The sequence below is a fragment of the Colobus angolensis genome, unplaced genomic scaffold (genome assembly GCF_000951035.1).
Source record: "Colobus angolensis palliatus isolate OR3802 unplaced genomic scaffold, Cang.pa_1.0 Scaffold379, whole genome shotgun sequence".
NCBI classification, from domain to species: Eukaryota; Metazoa; Chordata; class Mammalia; order Primates; family Cercopithecidae; genus Colobus; species Colobus angolensis.
This window is the reverse complement of record NW_012117143.1, coordinates 349502-373065: the sequence shown is the minus strand read 5'-3', so window position 1 is coordinate 373065 and position 23564 is coordinate 349502. Positions and strand designations below refer to the sequence as shown.

General features: G+C 42.0%; 1 protein-coding gene across 3 annotated transcripts in view; it reads left to right on the top strand.

Annotated features, from left to right (window-relative positions):
* Positions 1-23564, top strand: part of FRMD3 (FERM domain containing 3) — a 300134-nt gene that overhangs the window by 186394 nt on the left and 90176 nt on the right. For all 3 annotated transcript variants that reach the window (XM_011953956.1, XM_011953955.1, XM_011953957.1), the window contains exons 4-5: positions 16042-16120; positions 22180-22277. In XM_011953956.1, coding sequence (XP_011809346.1) covers positions 16042-16120; positions 22180-22277 — 177 coding nt within the window. The remainder of the gene's footprint in view (positions 1-16041; positions 16121-22179; positions 22278-23564) is intronic.

Below are 23564 nucleotides of genomic sequence, written 5' to 3'. Positions count from 1 at the left end.
CACTTAGAGTTTTTAGCCTTGACTACATAACTGTGGAATGTGGCCCAATGTGTATACATGAAGTGGCACACATCAAGAGGACAGATAATGTACGTTCTACAGGATTTTTGTAGCTGTTCAATTATATTAGCATGAAAAAAAATTTACAGTTACACACTATGACTCATGTGCAGAAATGCAATATTGTTTTCCTATGAGTGAATTCAACTTGCTTGTGATTTTCTTCTTTCTTTGAGGGCAAAGCATTTAATCTTGTCACTTTAGGGTAACTCAGGATTTGCCAGTTTACTTTTTGTTTTCGTTTTTTGAGACAGAGATTCGCCCTTGTCGCCCAGGGTGGAGTACAATGGCACGATCTCAGCTCACTGCAGCCTCCTCCTGGGTTCAAGCAATTCTCCTGCCTCAGCCTCCCGAGTAGCTGGGATTGCAGGCACCTGCCACGATGCCTGGATAATTTGTTTGTATTTTTAGTAGAGATGGAGTTTCATCATGTTGGCCAGACTAGTCTTGAACTCCTGAACTCAGGTGATCTGCCTGCCTCAGCCTCCCAAAATGCTGGGATTACAGGCGAGAGCCACAGAGCCTGGCCTAGGATCTGCTAGTGTAGAATTTGATCACTTTCAGAAAATTGCTCAGTCAATACATAATTTAAATGTAATTGCTTGAAAACCCATACCCCATACTGGCTTTTTTTTCTTACATATGAAGAGCTTTTCCCTTTCTCTCCACCCCAGCATGGCATCATGAGGCCAGAGAAACTTATGTACTGTCTCGTTAGTGAGGGTGACCTGTCTCTCACGTACGTTCCCCAAGTCTTCCTCGGTGTGTCTCAGGTTGTTGGCATCTTTCCCCACTGCATCCTCTCTGGATGAAACCGGTCCCACCTGACTTTTGAGTGGGGTTGGTGTGTGCTGCTGAGGTCAGTGGTTCCTGCCGTGGCCTCAGGGTGCAAGTCTCTAGACGCTGTCCTCTTGTGGCCTGCACTCCAAGTCTCTTTCTCATTGGCACTCCGCACACCTGTATTCACCTCCTGGACAGGCGGGAACTACTCAGCCTCAGAGAAACTTGTGCACGCTGTCTTAGGCTTCCTCTCTGCCTAAACACACCATGCCACCATTTCTTCAGTACAAAAATTTCAGTAACATTTTCAGAGTTCCGCACAGAAGAGTTTCCCACAACTACCCTGGGGTCCCTTTTATCTTACCCCTTACACCTCACTCTGTTTAGCCAAGCCGGTAGTGTTGAGGGATGCTGGATCCTTCTCAGAGATCCAAATGGTGTCCTAAACTTGGTTTTGGCCTCTGTAACTCTCTCCAGGCTCTCCACTTGCCTTCCCTAGCCATGCCCTACCCACAACAAATGCCTTTTCTCTTTGGATATGAGATTAATATCCTAAAACAATAGCTGTCTTATGCACAAGTGCTAACTGTTTTTCAAATGTAATGGGGGAAAAGTGCTATTATTTGCAATAACAGTAACAAGTAAAAATAAAGGTCTTATAAATAAATGTTAACAGATTCGTGCCAGATTGGCATGACTAAAACTGTGAAATCCTATTGTAGCATTGTTGTAGAGTAGATAAAAAGCTCAAAAAATGAAGACATCTCATATTTTGGTTAATATTCTTAATAAAGTCAGTTCTTCATAAATTAATATGTACATTCAATGGTTCTCAAATTAAAAATTCAGTGAGATTCTTCACGGCATTTAACAATGTTCTTAAGACTCATTTGCAAAGGCAACATGCTCAGTGCTATCCTATAAATACATAAAAAGACCACTGGTGGGTCCTTATTCTGTTGGATAGTAAACCAAGGCATGTGAGCTATAGCAATTTAAGGAGACATAGTAAGAGACGCATATAGTAATTAAGATACAGAGCCAGAAATGGGAAAATGATCAGTGGAACAGAAAAAAAGCAGTTCCCAGTCCCCACACCAATCCATTATTTATGGAATATGGGTTATGGTAAAGATTGTATTTCATACAAGGGGCAGATAAATTTTTATTCAAGGCGTTCTTTTAAGGCATGATTTTTGAATTGTCTTTCCACCTGTTTGGGGTTGGGAAAAAGGACATTGCTCACACAATTCACAGGATTAATTCTAGATGTACTCAAAAGCCAAATATGTTTACCAATCTATAAAAGTTTTAGGTAAAAATTTAAGAATATGTTTTATAATCATGGTGTAGCCCAGGGCTTCCTGAGGAAAATATGAAACCCAGAAACAATGAAGCAGAATCCTGACAAATTTGTGCAAAAGCTAAACTTTTGAACTAGAATACTTTGTTTATTTGCAGAGTAGAATTTTTTTTTTTTCTCACTCTGTCGCCCAGGCTGGAGTGCAGTGGTATGATCTCGGCTCACTGCAACCTCCGCCTCCCGGGTTCAAGCAATTCTCCTGCCTCAGCTTCCTGAGTAGCTGGGACTACAGGTGTACGTCACCACGCCCAGCTCTTTTTTGTATTTTTAGTAGAGATGGATTTTCACCATGTTGGCCAGGGTGGTCTCGATCTCTTGACCTCGTGACGCCCCCGCCTCAGTCTCCCAAAGTGCTGGGATTACAGGCGTAATCTTAGTAAATGTTTGTTGAATGAATGACTGTAAAGCAAATTAAAGCACAGGGAATATAACAGGAAGAACATTTGCCAAACGTATAATGAGTAGAAATATGCAGAATGTATTATGTATGATGCTACAAACCAACAGATGAACCACTCAATATAAAAATATGCAAAAGACTCAGACAAGGAATAAAAATAAATGACCAAGAAGCTCACAAACAGATGCTCAATATCATTAGCTACGAAGGAAATGCAAATTAGAATAAGATATTTTTATTTCCTATACTGAGAAAATTGTAATTATTGATAATATCCAGTTGATGAGGATGAGGGTAGCACTTCTGGTGAGAGTGTATAAACTGATAAAGCCACTTTGGAGGGTAATCTGGTTGTATCTTTCAAGATTAAAAATGCCTATGTCTCTTGGTCCAGCAAATCAATTTCTACAAATCTATCTATAGCAAAATTTATTCACTCACAGGTGCATATTATGCAAGGATGTTTATTACAGCATTACTTATAACATGGAGAAAGCAATAAAAATGCCAGTAATTTTTGCAAGGATAAATTATGTGTGTATACACAGTCATTTTAAAAAACAGGCAGACATGTGTTATTGACATGGAAAGGCTTATTAGATATATTGTTGAGTTTAAAAATCAGATTAAAATGCCACATGAAGAACGATACTTTTATATAAAAGTAGAATTATTTTGTGTGACTATATAGTGCATGGAAGAAGGACTGGAAAGATGTGTACTTAACTGTGGTTACCTCTGCGGAACAGAGTGGAATATAGGGACATGAGGCTTTCGCATTTTATCATATATAGTTATGTTACACTCATATCTTTTACCATGAGAATATATTCTGATATGATTTGGTAATGAAAATAAAATAAACAAAAGGAGAGAAATCTTTATGCAAAACAAGGAAGGAAGGGAGGAAGGAGGGAAGGAAGTAAAGAAGGAAGGAAGGAGGGAGGGAAGAAGGGGAGGAAGTAAAGAAGGAAGGAGGGAGGGAAGGAAGGAAGGAGGGAAGGAAGGAAGGAAAAAGGAAGAAAGGAAGGAAGGAAGAAGGAAGTAGGGTGCATATGCATTAAGCATGTTCTATAGAAACAGAGACTGAGATGAAAGAAAGCTCACTTACTCTTCTAAACAAGCTCTCCACTTAATCCTGGCTGGTGCCTGTCTGAGACCTGATTAGCACAGCAAGGTAGTTAAGATCCTATTCTTGCCCTATTTACCAGAGACTGTGCTGCTGCCAAGCACCCTGAAGGGCCAGGGGTGCTTGGAAATGGCTTCTGCATGCAAATCAGGGTAGGGAGGACCCCCAGCCTCTGCATAACACATGCATACAATTCATCCATAACAGCAGTACTGAGTCAAGTTGCTGCTGGCTGATGACAATGGTGCTCAGAAGTTGTGATGGCACTCCCTGGAAACCTGGGCTGGCATGGAATTCCTGACTCTGATGGTGATAGTCTTGGTACTTCATGTTTATGTCTCATTCCTTAGCGTTCCAACATCCCCCTTGGGGCTAATCCAACAAAGAGCTCTCTTGCTAATGAATGATTTTTTGTCAGTAGGAAACTGAGATAGAGATAGAGAGAGAGAGAGAGAGAGAGAGAGATCCAAGAGCGTTGATTTTGCTGTGGTGTAAAGCCACAGGTCTCAATACTCATGAGGCCAGCTTGGATGCTTGACTCTCAACTCTATTTGTCCTTCCAGTTTTCCCCTTGCTGAGTGTGTTAGTTTCTTTGGGCATCCATAAGAAACTATCACATACTGGGTGGCTTAAAACAATAGAAATCTATTTTCTTACAGTTCTGGAGGCCAGAAGTCTGAAACTAAGTTGTCAGCAGGGCCACGCTCCCTCTGAAGGCTCTGGGGAAGAATGCTTCTTGCTTCTTCTGGCTTCTGCTGGTTCCCTGCAGTCCTTGGCCTTCCTTGGCTTGTAGCTGCCTCACTCCACACTCTGCCTCCATCTTCACGTGGGGTCTCCTTATGTTTCTCTGTGCCCTGTGTCAAAGTCTCACTCTCCTTTCTCTTATAAAGATATCAGTCAATGGATTTAGTGACCACCCTAACCTAGTATGACTTCATTGTAATTAATTAATCAATTACATTTACAAAGACTCTATTTCCAAATAGGGTTCCATTCTGAGGTTCTAGGTGGATATGGGTTTTTTAGACCTCCTGTACTCCTCAGCATTTTTCTTTAGCCTCTTTCTTTAGCTTACTACCTCCAGCCCCCTTTGTGTACGTTGTTCTTTTTTGCTGACCTTGGTCACATGCTTTTGACAGTAAAGCTTTGCACAATTCATTTCTTCCAATCCCTGTTGTGGCTGAAACCCTGCCTCCAGAATGAGGGGCAGCCTATCCCATCATCCTCATTTGTGTACCCGTACTTATCTAATCATAATCTCCAGCATTGGGTTTGGAAAATTTCTTCACCTGCTCCATGGCTTTGTATAAAACATTATGCATGTTATGGATTCATAATAAATGCTTTCTGAGTAGGATTAAAATGCTCTTTTTAGAGCAGAGGTGAACGTTCAAATGCCATTTTCTTTACAAAAAAAAAAGCAAAGCATACAACTGAACACAGCTCATTACATAAATAAAAAAATACAAAGTCCCCAAGTACTATGGTTTAGTTTTGGATGCCTTTGTTCTTCCCAGTTTTATTCTCCCCAGAGTTTCTTTCCAGGAAGAGCAGCTATGATTCTTGTTTCAGCCATGGAGGGTCTCCAGCTTTGGACACCTGTTTACCTTATTCGAGAGACAGCTCTTTAGATTGGGCCAGGTATCTGTTATTCTCCCAAGTTCAATCGTTTCATCAAAATTTTTATATTTGATCCTTCTCCTGGAAAGTTAATGCAATTTGAGCCTAAAAATAGTCTCCATGATGTGCTCATTCTTTGTTTCCCAATATGGAAGGAGAGGACAGTAACAATAGTAATGACAAAAGCCTTAATTTTATAGCATGCAGTTCTAAATGGTGTACACATTTGACAAGCCATAGATTTCTAATTCTTAACTTTATGCTTATGCAATGATTGGTGGCAACACTGCCATCATTTTGGTTGGATGCAGTAGTGTGTGCAGGGGTTTCAGGGAGTACCTAGCACTCCTCATGGGAAGGAGGGTAGTGTGACAGGGGTAGTGGAGGAAGCAGAAGGAATAGGGAACCTCTCCTGGGGGAAGTCCTTATATCTCTGGGGCAGTACTTCCAGGGGCTTCCTTCTTCCTTCAGGAATGCCCGCATTCTTTCTTAAAGGCCCACACAACTCAAAACTGCACATGTTGGCAGCATGAGCATCTGAATGATAACCATGATGGGCATGGGGTTCCATGCTCCGTATGTGAGTACTAGAGGTGGTTCAAGTGTGGGTGAAGTGGGTAGGAAGGCTTTGTTCATGTCTCCCTTTGGTGAGAGAGCCTTTATAGTACCTGATTTTTGGATGCAACTTTGTAGTATAAAATCTCAATACCAAGTTATATAAGTAGTTGAATTTTGCTGTTACAGTTGTTATTTCTACATATTGATTTACACCTACCAACATGACTCCAAGGGTCTGGCTAGTTGTACAACATCAGCAGCAAAGAGGTTCCTGGGTCTCTTGCCTTCAGTTTCATGTGTTCTTGCTAACCTTATGGCTAAAATGTTTAGGTCACTGTACGCTTGGCTCAGGCAGCAAAGCTGTCCTTTAGATGCCAAGGCTGCCAAATATCTCTTCATATACACACCTGTCTCATGCCCACTTCTTCCTCACTCCTGCCTGGGAGATGACAGTGCCCCCTCACTCTTTCAACCAAGGTAAAAGGCAAGGTAACATTGAAGGACTTGACTTTAACCATGTTGATTTCTTCCCTGCATTTTAGAGTAACAATAACTCCTATGCACTCAGTCCACGGGTCTCAGCAGGCTGCAGAGTGCTCTGCAGTCATGAACTCACGTTATCCTCATCGCAGTCTCTACAACAGGTTGCAGGCCACACCTTGTCACCACCTATGTTCATATGGCCTTTGGTCTAGGAGTAGGTTTTACATTTTTAAATTGTTGAAAAAAGTCAAAAGATATATAAGATTTGTGTGGCATACAAAAATCATACAAATTCAAACTTCAGTGTTTTATTGGAGCACAGCTATACACATTTATTTATGTATTGGTGGTGGCTGCTTCTCTACTACAACAACTGGGTGGAGTCATTGAGATGGAAAACTCGAGGCTTCCAAAGTTGAAAATATTTATTCTCTAGCCTTTTACAGAGAAAGTTTGATGCCCTGCTCTCTGTGGTTGGTTCCATTATTATTCCCATTTTACAACTGAGGAAATGGAGGCAGAGAGTTTTAAGTTTGGACACAGCAATTTGTTCAAGTGACAAACTTGAGGTTAGGAGTGTTGGACCCCAAAGTCTCTTTTCAAGCTTCTCCTGAGCAGGCATAGGCAGACAGAGAATTCAGAGACCAAGGATTTGTGAGGCAGCCACTCAGCATTCCAATCTCCCCTAAGAGAGTCCTCTGAGTGACTCTAGTCAGTGCCTACGTGTGTGTGGGCGTGCCTGTGTGTGATAAAAGCACAGGAGGGAACTGTAACAAGAGGAAGATGAATTAAACATGATTCTAAAAACCTGTCTCTGCTTTGGAAGCTGGGGAAACACAGTGATTATCATTTCAGTAAGAGTGGGGGAAGGATCATCACTGTTGCTGATGAAGCTGATAGTAACAGTTGTTGTTTAATGATTATAATCATTTCCATGTGGAAGAGAGCAGTCGTGAATGTAGCCTGCAATCTCTGTGGCTGGCTTATTTACACATATTTCTAGAGTCACAGTTGGAGAATGAGTGAGCAATGTTCTGCTCTTTAGGTGCCCAAGCGTCATTTTGCATATGTGCAGAGGTAGTTTGTGCTTTCGAACCATTTCATTATTGAATGCAGCACATTTAAAACCATTAGCATCACTGTGCGTGGCATGTGCACAACAGGAATATAGGCAACAGTGACCAAGCTGAGAATAAAATCAAGAACTCAATCCCTTTCACAAGAGCTGCAAATAAATAAATAAATAAATAAATAAATACTTAAGAATATACCTAACCAAGGAGGTGAAAGGCCTCTACAAGGGAAACTACAAAACACTGCTGAAAGACATCATAGACAGCACAAACGGAAACACAACCCATGCTCATGGATGGATAGAGTCAATATTGTGAAAATGACCATACCGCTAAAGGCAGTCTACAAATTCAATGTAATCCCCATCCAAATACCACCATCATTCTTCACAGAACTGGAGAAAACAATTCCAAAAACCATATGGAACCAAAAAAGAGCCCACACAGACAAAGCAAGACTATGCAAAAAGAAAAAAATCTGGAGGCATCACATTACCCGGCTTCAAACTAAATACTATAAGATCATAGTCACCAAACAGCATGGTACTGGTATAAAAATAGGCACATAGACCAATGGAACAGAATAGAAAACCAAGAAATAAAGCCAAATACTTACAGCCAACTGATCAACAAAGCAAACAAAAACGTGAAGTGGGGAAAGGACACCCTATTCAACAAATGGAGCTGGGATAATTGGCAAGCCACATATAGAAGAATGAAACTGGATCCTCATCTCTCATCTAATACGAAATCAACTCAAAATGGATCAAAGACTTAAATCGAAGACCTGAAACCATTAAGATTCTAGAAGATGACATTGGATGAACCCTTCTAGACATTGGGTTAGGCAAAGACTTCATGACCAAAAACCCAAAAGCAAATGCAACAAAAACAAACATCAATATATGGGACTTAATTAAGCTGAAAAACTTCTGCACAGAAAATAATCAGTAGAGTTAACAGACAACCCACAGAGTGGGAGAAAATCTTCACAATCTATACATTTGACAAAGGACTAATATCTAGAATCTACAAAGAACTCAAACAAATCAGCAAGAAAAAAACAAACAATCCCATCAAAGAGTGGGCTAAGGACATGAATAGACAATTCTCAAAAGAAGATATAAAAATGGCCAACACACATGTGAGAAAATGCTCAACATCACTAATGATCAGAAAAATGCAAATCAAAACCACAATGTGATACGTTACTACTGCAAGAATGGCCATAATTAAAAATAAATAAAAAATCAATGTTGGTGTGGGTGTGGTGAAAAGGGAACACTTTTATACTGTTTGTGGGGTTGTAAACTAGTACAGCCACTATGGAAAACAGTGTGGAGATTCCTTAAAGAACTAAAAGTAGATCTACCGTTTGATCCAACAATTTCACTACTGGGTATCCAGTACCCAGAGAAAAAGAAGTCATTGTATGAAAGAGATACTTGCACACACATGTTTATAGCAGTAAAATTTGCAATTGCAAAAATGTGGAACCAGCCCAAGTGCTCATCAGTCAATGAGTGGATAAAGAAAATGTAATATACACACACACACACACACACACACACACACACACCATGGAATACTGCTCAGCCATAAAAAGGAATGAATTAATGGCATTTGCAGGAATTGAAGACTCTAACTGAGTAATTCAGGAATGGAAAACCAAACATCGCATGCTATCACTCATATGTGGGAGCTAAGCTATGAGCTAAGCTATAAGGCATAAAAACGATGTGATGGACTTTGGGGACTCAGGACAAATGGTGGGGGGTGGTGAGGGATAACAGACTACACATTGGGTACAGTATATACTGCTTGGGTAATGGGTGCACCAAAATCTCAGAAATCATCACTAAAGAACTTATTCATGTAACCAAACACCACCTGTTTCCCAAAAACCTATCGAAATTAAAAAAAAAAAAAAAGTTAAAAAAGAAATTGGGGAGATTTTTCCTAGCTGTAAATCAGAGTGTATATGAGAAATATTGTGAGTTTGTATGTATATTTCTGAAATTATGCTTCTGATTTCCCCATGATTCTTTATGATGACTGGAGGAAAATGTTTGGTTTTTTAAAAAAGCTGCTAAGTGATGTTTCTCTCTCAAAAAATCCTATCTGATCTTTAAAAGATTTGACTGAGGTTTTTGGTCAGAAATAGAAAGAAAGTCCCCTTTTCCCTTTTGCCCAGGATCCTGCTCAATTAATTGTTTCCTATCCTCAACTCCATTTCTGGGCAATGGCTCAATGTGGAGATGAGAAATTCTGTCTCTGTTTTATAAACAGCTGTACCTCTCTCCATATTCTCAGTGTTATGAAATCAGCAAAATGATGCTACCCTGGGATCTGCTGACACAAAAGGGGCCACTGAGCTGCCCGGAGGAAACACTTGGCTCCCCAGCCCTTGTCTGGCAGGTATCAGTTGGCTGTGAGAGAGGAGCCCTGCTGTTCTCAGTGCAATTACAAGCTCTTGGCATTTAAAAGTGGATTTCACTATTTTTTCCCCTTCTCTGCTACTCTGGTGGTATGCTCTGTTTTTAGCACTTACATGGCTGAGTTAATGCTTTTCAGCTGTTGAGTTGAGTTCAATTCAGTCTTCCCCATCCCCTCCCTCCTATTTCCACCTCCCACTTTCCTTCTCTTCTTCTTGTAGGAGTGTTTATCTCAACAAAACTCAATCTCACATTTAGATAATGCCCTGTGTGCATGTGCCAGGAGCCATTTGGATCCACCCAAACACATCTGAAAGGTAGACATGATGCCTGGCACTGTGACCTCTGCAGAGCAGGAAAGAGAAATTAGGTGGCTTTCTCAAGATCACTGTTGGACATCCTCTTCAAAACTCTGGGGCTCATTCTCCGGGGGATTTGGAGTTTTTACTGCCCTGTGTACCCCTGTCAAGGGAGTTGAAGCCTGAGTACCACATTAGACAGGGCCAGGACGTCTTCTCCCGCAGGGTGGCCATGCTGCCCAGTCTAGTAAAGATGCACAGTGGCTGTTCATGATGATACTGTTGGGAGAGGGCTCCAATGCAGGCTGTGGGTTTGCGCAGATAGCTCCTTCATCAGACATTTCCTCTACTGATTCTGCACCAAATGTTTGGCACAGATAAGGATCTTTCTTTACATCATTCCCCTTTCCCTGTAGTTTAAGAATAAGAACACATGGAAGCTGGATTGCGTAGACACTTAGCAGCTTGGAGAAGGGATTAGTCATCACTGTACAAGGGGATTCAGGACCTTGGACATGTCCAAGGGAGTGAATGGGGGCTTCCATGTTGCGCCTGAGAATGCTCCTTTTCCAGCAGTCATACAGCTGGTGTGGGTGCACCACAGTGCTCAAATGCTGGACTTCTGACCCCAAACCATTGCCACAACACTTGGGGTTAAAGGTGACCCCCAACCTCCTTGTTCAATGACTTACAATTTTAAATGATTTGATTTTTGAGTGTTTTATTTTTTTGCAAGGTAGTAAAAAGAATTGCACGTACCTCATGGGTTTGATTGGAGTGGGTATGGGAAGAGGGAGCAGAGGTGGCAGTCTTCTCTCATCTGTTACACCTTCTTGACTTTATTCTTTTCCATAGCACATATGACCTTCTAAAGTCCTGGTATTTCATGTATTTATTTTTATTTTTATAACTGTTTACCCCTACTGAATATGTCCTCTATGAAGACAGAATTTCTTTGTAACTTTTATTTTGGATTCAGGGGTTACATGTACAGGTTTATTAGCTGGATATTTTTCATGATGCTGAGGTTTGGGGTATGAATGATCCTGTTACTCAGGTACTAAGTGTAGTACCCAATAGTTAGTTTTTCAACACTTGCCCCCTTTACTTTCTTCTTCTAGTAGTCCCCAGTGTCCGTTGTTTCCATCTTTATGTCCATGAGTACCCAATGTTTAGCTCCCACTTCTAAGTGAGAACATGCGGCATTTGTTTTTCCATTCCTGTGTTGATTTGCCTAGGATAATGGCTTCCAGCTACATTCATGTTGCTGCAAAGGATGTGATTTTGTTCTTTTTTATGGCTGCATAGTATTCTGTGGTGTATACGTACCACATTTTCTTTATTCAATCCACCATTGATGGGCGCTTAGGTTGATTCCATAAGACAGACTTTTTGGCCAGGCACGGTGGCTCACGCCTGTAATCCCAGCACTTTGGGAAGCCAAGGCAGGTGTATCACCTGAGGTCAGGAGTTCGAGACCAGCCTGGCCAACACAGTGAAACCTTGTGTCTACTAAAATTACAAAAAAATAGCTGGGCATTGTGGTGGGTGCCTGTATTCTCAGCTACTTGGGAGGCTGAGGCAGGAGAATTGCTTGAACTCGGGAGTCAGAGGTTGCAGTGAGCTGAGATTGAGCCAATGCACTCTCAGACTGGGCAACAAGAGCCAAATTCTGTCTCAAGAAAAAAAAAAAGACAGAATTTTTGTCTGTTGACAGCTGCTAACATTTGTGCAATGAATGTTTGTACAACATCTAAAACTGTATCTGTTACCTATAACAAGAGATAATTGTTGATTGAATTAATCAATTCTCCCTCTAGAAGTGGCTATTGTAACCAACTCCAGAGTTCCTGAATTTTATTCCAGATATTGAGTGAGAAGAACAGAAGCTGAGAAAAGAGGCTTTCAAAATGTAAATCATAGGAATTACTGTAGTGATCCAGATGACAAACTTTTCTAGATCTGTATTTTGATTCTGTCAGAGGGACCAAGGGATGAATGTGATGGCAGGGCCTCAGTGTTCCTCCAGACATCTGCCTCAAAGCCTGGGGTTTATCATTCACCAATTCATTTATCCACACACTGAGAGAATCAACCTGTTATCAGTAATCAGCTCTGGGGATACAAAGCTGAACAAGACATATTATTCTATACCCTCATGCATCTTGTCATTCATAACTAGATCAGCATTTTGGGGGAAACTATTTATCTTTTTAGCCTGTTCCAACGCTGTGAAGGAACATTCTTTAGCAGTGCTACTTTATAAAATAATAATATAATTTTTGAATCTATTGGTAGAATCTTAAGTAAGTTTCTTAAGGAAAAAGTGCTGCCCTGCAGCCACCAACCCCAACACAGTGGCCTCATCAGGCCTGGGTGAAGAGATTGACCTAATCAGTTCAGGTCCCTGGGGCTACTCCTGGATCACTGTTACAGAACTGAGGGGTCCTTCCAACTTATAGGGAAACTCTTCTTTTATTGGTGACATGGGGTCAATGATGTTGGCCAGATATGAGAGAAAAACACAATAGGGCATATATAATGGTAGAAAAAAATAGAAAATGTTAAACTTGAAAAGTGCCTCCTCTTGTTTTTTCCTGCTGCCAGCTCTCATCTCTTCTCTGACAAGGGGTTCAATAGTGAGCATGTCTCAAGCACCTTGTATTGATTTCTCCTGTGATCATATCCCAGTAAATGGAGGGAGATGTCAGGAATGTAGTGGCTTGTTTGTGTGACTTAGCAACAGCAAATATGAAAAGAATTAAGACTGTGGTCCTATTGTAAACTCAGGGTGAATCAACACTAAGAGGAGACCATTGAAAAGAGACAACAATTACGTCCAGAATGAGGCTGGCAACCCCAGCTTGAGGAAGCATAGAGCAGACAAGAATCTACTCAGGGTGGAGGGGCTGACCGGGGAAGGCCACTCAGAACTGCTTCAAATGAAGAGGACTGGGATGTTTATTTTAGAGAAGACTCAGAAGGACCACAAGTGCCATCTTCAGATGATGGAAGGATTCTTCATGTATGTGGGAGAAGCACTAGACCTTCCCGGAGCCTCAGAGCTTGGAGTGAGGAGAACTGTTTGGGAAGGCACTCAGACATAGTCAAGGAGAGCACTGGGGAGCAGTTCTGGGCTTCACTACCTGATCCTTTGGAACAAGTGTGAGTCACTATTTGTATCTGAGGAGCTCCGATGCTTACTGAAGCCAACTTAGGACACGAAGAAGTTAATGCTACCCAGGTAGAGGAGAAAGGACAGCTCTCGTTTGGGGCCATTTTCTGTAATCTTCCTTTTTATAAATTGCTGCTAGTCAGGTGACTTTATTTTTCTGCTCTCTTTAAAACATTTTCCCATACCTATTGATCCAACAATTCAACTTTTGAGAGTCTGTATTATAGAAATAAAAATACAAGCACATAGTGATCTATGCACAAGGTTTGATGTATGCATATGGTTTGATGTAGAGTAGTTTAAATTGCAAAAGTGTAAAAACAACCCAAATGACAATTAAAAGGGAATAATTGAGTACATTCTGGTGTGTATTCATAATATGAACTATTCTGTAGTTACTATAGACATTAAGTTAGATCTCTACCTACTATCCTGGAGGGATGGGCAGGATATAGCGTTAAGTGAGAAAAGTGAGAGAAACATGTACAGTATGATCTTGTTTTATTAGAAAAAATTAAAAATCTCTCCACATATATAATATAATCAGTTGGCATATATTTGTGTGAGGCCGGCAAAAGGAGGGGAAGAATATAGATGAAAGTTGTTAACATGGGTTGGAGAGTTTAGGGTGGGATGAAGTTGGGTAGGAACCTGAGACAGATGGGGCAGGATTAGAAACAAAGTGAAGAATGAAGTAGGATGGCCTGTCTGTCTACCTGTCTATCTGTCTGTCTGTCTATCTATCTACCTATCTATCATTTATCTACCTATCTCTATCTATCTCTATTAAAGATAGTACTTTAAACAAACTTAAAACAAAGCTGGGAAATGTTTAAAGATACATTATTTTGTATTACAACTGAATTTCTAGATATTGTTAAAGATGAATGATGTATTTTTCTAAGCTTTTTCTTTGCTATGTAGAAGGCATCTGTTTTCTCCTAGTGCTTCAGGAAAAACAAGGTTCTTTTCTTAAATCTAGGGAACATAGGATCAGGTTAGGAGCACTCATCTCAGTTAAGAATTTTGCTAGTTGTTGGTAGGGAAGTAGGGCGTTGAATGAAAAGAGTTCTAACGTGTGTGTGTGTGTGTGTGTGTGTGTGATCAGTTTTTCTCTGCTGAGATCATCAGCAAGATGATGCTCTACTTTTTGTAATTTAGATGCTATCAAATCATTTTTAATAATTGTTTTTCATATTAAATTATTCTTATTACACATTCGTATTCAAGAACCCTGTGGTTCTTTCTATGTGAAGGATTTGTCTGCATGTGGAGTAGTCCAGACAGTATAGAGTTGGATGGCAGTTTAACCCTTGCGTATCTTGAAAGAGGAATTTGGGTAAAACAGCATATTGTTTCATATTCACATTTGGTTGTAGACTGAGAGCTAATCCCAAGTAGCTTTACTGATACAGAAGCAAATAAGTGGTATGTCCGATCCCTGGAAATAGTAATGCTAACTATCTTATTTCCTTGATTTTAAGATGTTCATCTTATATGTTAACTGAAATCTGAATGCATCTCACTACATTCATATGCATTTATCAGAGTAATACTGCAAATCAGTAGTGATCTTATAATTGAAGGTCTTGGAAGTCCTGTAGAATCCCCATTAGCTGGATGAGTTCTGGATATTTGATGCAAATTAGAACACTCCAGAATCATGAACCTCAACCAGAATTGCAGCCTGCATGGGGTTTTCCCTTCAGGGAAACCAGAAAGTTATAAAAGTGGTTTTTTTTTCTTTTTTTTTCTTTTCTTTTCTTTTCTTTCTTTTTTCTTTTCTTTTCTTTTTGGAGACGGAGTTTCACTCTTGCTGCCCAGGCTGGAGTGCAATGGTGCAATCTCGGCTCACTGCAACCTCTACCTCCTGGGTTCAAGCGATTCTCCTGCCTCAGCCTCCTGAGTAACTGGGATTACAGGCATGTGCCACCACGCCTGGCTAATTTTTTTTGTATTTTTAGTAGAGACAGTTTCTCCATGTTGGTCAGGCTGGTCTTGAACTCCTGACCTCAGGTGATCTGCCCATCTCAGCCTCCCAAAGTGCTGGGATTTCAGGTGTGAGCTGCCATGCCCGACCAACAGTATTTATTTTCATACAGGTGACTGCCTTTACAGATAGATAGATAATACTAAAAATCTGCAAAGTAGGATCCGTGCATGGCTGACTCCATCTTTTAAATCTTAATTTTAATTCAGAGGCACTATCATTTTAGGAAAGCTAGTCAAATGCAGTGACATTTTTTTTTTTTTCCACCTCACAGGCTAAAAAAATATTTTGTGAGCCCAGCAACTTGAATGGTGCTTATGGGCAATTTATTTGTCACAAGGGTGGGAAGAATCAGAAGAGAAGTGTTCTCTGGAGCTGTGTGCTGAAGAGAACGAAGGAATGAAGGCGAGCTGTGATGTGGAAAAATGAGCCCACTGACTAGGTTGCTGGTGTTCTACATTTGCTCTGGGAGTCCTGTCGAGCATTTTCTTTGAGTTTTGTTGTTGCTGTCGCTTTGTTTTCTTGGGCATCATATCTGCTTCTTCCAGAACAATCACCCCCTCCCGGCCCCACTCCCCAGGCTAGTCTGTCAGGCTGCACGGCTGCCTTTCCCGTGTGTGTTTGAGGCCATGGTCTTTTGCTGCTTTTCTCATGCCTTTTCTTTATGATGTTTCAGCTCATCCACCATACACCATGTGCTTTAGAGTGAAATTCTACCCACATGAACCCTTGAAGATTAAAGAAGAGCTCACAAGGTATTTTTTGTTTGTTTGTATGTTTAACGTGCGCCTTTAACCAGCCAGGACCTCTTTGGTCTTGCGGGCTCCATGGCCTCCTGTCTAAAGCTGATAGTTTCAGTGTTGCAGGCTCAGAACTCAGCGTTTTTGCTTGGAATGCTTCTCTTACACTGAATTGTTTTGGGATTTTTTAAAAAACAATAGTCATTGAGAGTGTAATTAACTGCAGAAAAAAAGCCCTGGCTACGACGGGGGAGGTGTTCTCTGACAACATCTGACAGTGGGGTGCTAAAAATAAATAGGAGGCATCTGTGTTCGAGACATGGGCAAATTCATACCCGGTGCAGTCCCTAGTCTATCTTTCGGATCTCAGCTTTTCTGGGACGGAAAGGATCGCCTGGCAGAATGCACTGTCTGTCGTCCTGTCTTCTGCTTGCTGAATGACCGACTGGGAGGCAGGCTTTCCTCCATTCAGACTCTTCTCAGCCCAGCTCTACTGCTTCTGCTGGGGCTACAGCTTCCGTGTACCTTGAGGGGGATTGGCTTCCTTGAATAACCTGGGCACATGTTGTGAGCAGGACTTCAGAAGGATGGGAGAGAAAGAGTTGCTGTGCCCTTAGTTCTAGATGAGGCTCTGGCTTGGTGACCGCAAAAATCACTTGCTATAATCATCTCTCAAAATAAGCTGCTTAGGTACAGATAGATGCGACAGAAAAGCAAGCGTAATCGGCTCTGATCATTGGCGGGGGGAGGTTTTGGGTTCTTGGATATTTTGCTTCCTTGTTATTATCCAGGGTCTCTGGTAAGCTTGACCATTAGTGGCGTGGAGGTGACTTTGGGAGGGAGCAGATGGTTCTGCTCTCTATTATTAATTTGCTCACAGTCATTTAGTAAGGTTTGTGCTGGGGGTGGGAGATGGGGAGAGAGGGGGTGTGTGTGTGGAAACGAGGGTAATAGATAATGGACGTTATAAGCAGTGGTTGGGATTTTGCAATCTGGCCTGGTTTTTTCTTTTTATTGAGGTAAAATTCACATGACGTAAATTGATCTCAGCATTTTGAAGTGTATAATGCAGTGGCATTCAGTACATTCACAGTGTTGGACAACCCTTCCCACCATCTAGTTCTAGAAGTTTACATCACCCTCAGAGGAAACCCATAGAAGTCACTCCCTATTCTCCACCCCAGCCCCCATCCAAGCCCCTGGCAACCATTTCTAGTCTCTATGGATTTGCCCATTCTGGACACTTCATATAACTGGAATGGTACAGTATATAGCCTTAGTCTGATTTTGGATTGAAAATTTTAATTATTTATTTGATAAATTTGTTCTTACTTGCTGTTACTACCCAGGGGGCAGGGACTGAATTAGCTGCCAAAGACAGAGAGAGAGAAAGGAGAGAGAGAGCGCTATTTGTCCTGCCCTCAGGGTGCTAACAGTGTAATTAGGAAGATCAAATCAAATCCTAATGCCTCACTTTTGTCATTTGTTCTCTTTATAATTTTGTCTGGAGGATAAAAATTGAGTATGTGTCACAATATAAATTAAGGATGGACATTTTGTTGTTGAGAAAAGTCCCATTTGAAAGTAAAAGAGCACAGCGTTTCAGTTAATAACCCTGGTTTCGCCCCTCTCAATCATATTTGCTAACGTTTTCCTACCTTTGACTGAATAGCTCAGGTATGAATAGTGGAATATCGTGACCCTTTTGGTTTCCAAAGGTAACTAAGATATTCCACTGCCCTTACACAAGTAGAAATGGACTTTTCTTAGTCAACACAGTCCTTAGGATTCTAAATGAATTGAGAAACTGTGGACTGCCCCAGGCACTTATGGTCTGAATTCCTATCTTGAAGGCATTTAGTTTTTCTTGTATGATGAATTGTTATTTTATTATAAGATTAATCTAAAGTTTGAGAAGAATTTAATATGTGAGAAGTTAAGATCATGTTCATGACCATGCTTGAGAGTAAAGAAATGCTAAGAAAAGGCAAATTTAAAAATGCAAAATAATAAAAATAACCACAAAAGATGATATTTGAAATCATTTTTCACCCTTTATCTCCCCATTTAGGCAATCATCTTACAATCCTTTAGATTTCTGGGGCTTTTGTAAATGCTCTATACATTGAATGTTACCAAAAGGATGTTGATTTTAATTTTTTTTTTTAGAAGAACCATCTTCCAATCCATGTAGAGATGCTGTTTTATTAATGGCAGCACAGTAATTTATGACTCAGACCCTCGTGTGTTTTTGTTGCTTAATCTTTTTGTGCAGGAATGACACTAAAGGGAGATGCATCATTTTTTGGTAGCTATTATATAAAAAAAATGAACATCCTTCATGTGAAACCATTTACAAGACTCAGTGGATTATGTTGAATCCACAGTAATTCTCGATTATCTCCTGAGATCACTGATATGGGCGCAGCCCCAAACTCTGATGTGAAAGCTGCTTTTCTTTTCTCAGGAAGCTCTTGCCAAATTGATTTCTGAGTTATGGCATTAGAACCCAAGCCTCTCATTTATCAATAAATAGTTATCTGAAACTATTTTTCACTGCCAAACTCATCAAAAAGTAGAAAGAAATGCTTTTATGTTTGATGCACACATTCAATACACAGAAAAGAAACTTCATGGTATTTGGCCTGGTAGGGCTAAGATTTAATCATTTAAAGCATTTGTGTGACCTCACTATTCTGAATAGTCTAGGGCCGGTCCTCAAAGTGAGGTGCCTGAGCCAGCAGCGCCAGCATTACCTGGGAGCTTGTTATAAATGCAGATTCTTGGTGTCTGTCCAAGACCTACTGAATCAGAAACCCGCGGGAGTTGGGTTCAGCAACCTATTTTCATAAGCCCTCCAGGTAATTCTGAAGCATGCCGAATTTTGAGAACCACCGCTCTAAGACAATTAGGATTTTCAAAATAGTTTATTTTGGTAGATATTGAAGTGTACAGTTTAGTATGTGCACAGATTTGTACCACTAACACCATGATCTGATTCCAAAACATTTTCATCACCCCAGTAGGAAACTTTGTACCCAAGCAGTCATCCAGTATTCTCTCTTCTCCCAAGTTCCTGGCAACCACTCATCTCTTTTCTGTCTCTATATGTTTGTCCATTCTGGTTGTTTCATATAAATCAAAGCATGCAATGTGTAGCCTTTTGGGTCTGGCATCTTTTCACTTTTTTTTTTTTTTTTTTATGGTTGGATGATATTCCAGTGTATGGATATATCACATTTCTTTTATTTATTCATCAGCTGGGGGACATTTGGCTTGTTTTCCCTTTTTTATTTATTTTTTTTGAGATGGAGTCTTTCTCTGTCGCCCAGGCTGGAGTGCAGTGGCGTGATCTCGGCTCACTGCAGCCTCTGCTTCTCGGGTTCAAGCCATTCTCCTGCCTCAGCCTCCCGAGTAGCTGGGATTACAGGCATGAGCCACCACATCCGGCTAATTTTTGTATTTTTAGTAGAGACCAGGCTTTGTCATGTTAGCCAGGCTGGTCTCAAATTCCTGACCTCAGGCTATCTGCCTACCTCAGCCTCCCAAAGTGCTGAGAGTACAGGCATGAGCCACTGAGCCCTGCCCTGTTTTCACTTTCCAGCTATAATGAAAAATGTTATTATGAACATTCATGTACAAGTTTTGGTGAGGGCCTAGATTCTGATTTCACTGGGTCTGGGGTAGGATCCAGAGGCCCACCGGTTTAGAACCTTATTACTCAAAGTGTGGCTGATGGAGCTGCACCACAGCATCCCCTGGAACTTATTTGTTTATGTATTTATTTATATTTATTTTTTGAGATGGAGTCTTGCTCTGTCACCCAGGCTGGAGTGCAGTGGCGCAATCTCAGCTCACTGTAACTTCTGCCTCCTGGGTTCAAGCGATTCTCCTGCCTCAGCCTCCCGAGTAGCTGGGATTACAGGCACGAGCCACCACATCTGGCTAATTTTTGTATTTTTAGTACAGACCAGGCTTTGTCATGTTAGCCAGGCTGGTCTCAAATTCCTGACCTCAGGCTATCCGCCCACCTCAGCCTCCCAAAGTGCTGAGAGTACAGGCACGAGTGTAGTATGGTTCCTTTGACAGAATACATACCAAGCTCCAAATTAAAAACTTATTAGGGACTGCCTTTATCCTCTGCACAAAATTTAATACTAAACTGGGGACAGAGATTGTCATTTGAGCCTCCACCATGTCCCCAGTGCCCACACAGCACAGTGCACAGCATAAAGCAGATGTTAGACAAAGATATGGTGAAGGAAAACATGAGTGAGCCACTGATTCCTTCAATGGCTCCAGTGTGCTTTCAGTGAACCAATGGCTCAGAAACAGTGAGCTCCAGTGCTCTAGGGTTGACGGTGTCCCTGTGACCTTAGCACACGAATCACGCTTTCTGATTCTCTACTTCTTTGCCTTTAAAATGGGGATTACACATGTCGCTCCTCCTATGGCTGAGTAAAGATGAAATTACTTGGGCGCTAGAGATGTTTATTAGTTGAGGTTCTCCAGAGAAATAGAACCAATAGGCTACACACACACACACACACATGAACACACATCCTTTCATACATAATGAGAATTATTATAAGGAATTGGCCCATGTGACTCTGGAGGCCAAGGTATCCCATGACCTGCTGTCTGTACCTTGGAGACCCAGGAAAGCCAGTGGTGTAGTTCAAAGGCCTGAGAGCCAGAGAGTCAATGTTGTAGATTCCAATCCAAGTCGAAGGTCTGAGAACCAGGAACACTGAGGATAGAAGATTGATGTCCCAGCTCAAGCATCAGGCAGAGTGAATTCAGCTTCCTCTGCCTTTGTGTGCTATCCAGTCCCTCAGTGGATTGCATGAGGTCCACTCACTCTGGGGAGGGTCATCTGCTTTATTCAGTCCACCAAGTCAAATGCAATCTCTTCCAGAAACACCCTTGCCCAGAAAAACTGTTGAACCAGATATCTGGGTATCCCATGGCTCAATCCAGTTGACATATAAAATTAACCTCACAAGGTGATAACTGGGACTTATAGAGAGATGCTCCCTGCAAACCCCCAAGAAGACGAGAAAGAGAAAAACACGTTGGTTTCTGAGAGTTAAACTCTAAAGTAAGCACAGAAAGAATCTGCACACATCTGTAAAGTTACTCTGCTCAGAAACAGCAGATCCCAGGCCTGAGCCTGGAATGAAAGAACCTTGAGAAGATGAGGAAATTGGAAGAGAGCTGGATCGGTGTGGAGTAACAGAAAGGACAGGGACAAAATGAGCCTGAGCCAGGGGTTGCAACTTGGCACCCTGCTCTGCTGCCTGCCTCCCACCCTGCTATTTTTCTGGAAAAACTGGATACATTTAGTCTGCTTTTCTAGTGGCAGCACTAGGCTGGAGCTGTGTGGTGGCTGCCCCCTTTCTAGGGAGCCGCTGTGTCCCACCCTGCTTCCAGCACTTCTTGCACCAGCACAGGTGACTTGCTCTTGTCATAGGCCACCGTGTGCCTGGTCTCAGTAGGCATCTGAGTGTGCCATCCCTGGAGGGCGGAGACTCTACACAGATGGCAGCTCTAGTTGTGAATCAGTTAGTTGCCTTTCTGGCCTCATAATAACTGCGACTGTCTGAGGTTGATTAATGTCTCTCTCTGCCCCTAAAAAATGGTGAGGCTGGGCTTATGTACTGATTGAGTCTGTTTCCTGGCTCTCCATTTGAAACAGAGCTAGGGCAGCGTGTGCCTGAGATGCAGGTAGTGATGACGGTGGTCATGGCTATCCTTGTGCGGGAGTTTCTGCCAGGAGCTCTGGCCACTGGGTCCTGTGGGCTTTCCTCATTTCTTCTCATGCCTCTGAAAAGGCAGAGCCTGCTCAGCTTTGGAAGCTGATAAGATCTGCTCGGCAGACACTTCTGCTTTTCTGAATTCAGAGGGCCCCTCTCAGCTTTCCTCTGCTTGTTCTACAAAGGGTTGGGCTTGTCTAAGCCAGTCCCTAGAGCTGGGAAAAGCTCTGGTCACCATGGGAGCTAAGCATGAGCAATCCTACTTCTTCCAGACCTCAGCCAAAAGTTAGGGTGACCATTTCTCCTTTTGTATTGCAGGTACCTTTTGTACCTTCAGATTAAAAGGGATATTTTTCATGGCCGCCTGCTGTGCTCCTTTTCTGATGCTGCCTACCTGGGTGCCTGTATTGTTCAAGGTAAGTCTGGTCACAGCTCACCCACACCACCATTGCACTGTGGAGCTCCAGCTGTTTCAAGCCTCCATTTTCTCCCACCCGTGGCCATCCTGCCTGTCTATGGCTGGAGACCATGTAGGACTGGGTACATAGCAACGGAACCCCTACTCGCCTTCCCTTCCGAGCCAGTGGAGTCTCGGTGGAAGGCTGGGCTGAGATGTTCACAGGAGCCTCTGCAAAAACAGAGTCCCTCAAGATCCCATGAGTCAGAGTCAGATACTAATCCAAGCAACAGACCAGCATATGAGCAACAGACCAGCTCTCTTTCAAAGGGGCTGGAATGTGGAATGGGTGGGTTTATAAGAAGCTCTGAAGGGATGTGGGTATTGTATGTTCTCAGTTCCAAATGCTAGATGAGAGGCCTAATGGACATATTGAGGGGGGAATCTGCATCCAGGAAGATAGGAGTTAAACAAAGGGGTCATCCTTGGAAGCATTTTCATGTACATCTGTCATTATCTATCTATCTATCTATCTATCTATCTATCTATCTATCTATCTATCCATCCATCCATCCTATCTATTCGTGTGTGTATATGTATACGTATATACACATCTATTATGTCTAATTCCTCAGCTCTTCTAGCGATGGGCGTGGTGAGGAGAGCACAAGTCCCATAAACTGTCATACCACCATTTGAATCTTTCTTCCCTTTCCTGGATGGTTCACCATGGATAAGTTACCTAGTTACCTAAGCTCTTCAGGGTTCAGTTTCTTCATCTATTAAATGGGATAGTCATCCTCCTTTCCTGGCCATGTGATTTCAGAGACCACTCTGCACCAGGCCAAGGGTAGCGCAGGCCCATTGGAAGTGACTACTGTTCTTTTTCCAGTTGAACAAACCCCGGGGGAAATAGCTAATGTGTTGACATGGGTTAGATTCTGAATGTTTCCACCTAGTAAGGAAAGCGGTTTGCGGGAAGGAGGCTCCAGGGCCTGAGGCACCACATGGCCATGGATGGGCCCAACACCCAAGTGAAAATGGCTCAGGTGTTCTGTTCCCCTGGACCAGCTGAGAGGCAGCTGGAGGGACTCAGATGATCCAGATGTTTGTAGCATGAACATTAACGACATGTTTGTGAGAGAGAAGGTGGGGTGGGAGGAAAGAGAGAGAGAGAGAGAGAGAGAGAGAGAGAGAGAGGAGAGATGACTATGTCAATCTTCCAATGGATCTGGAATAACACAGGAGCTTCTGGTGGTCATTAGCTGGTCATCGGTGACGATCATCTGCCTACCACAACACTTAG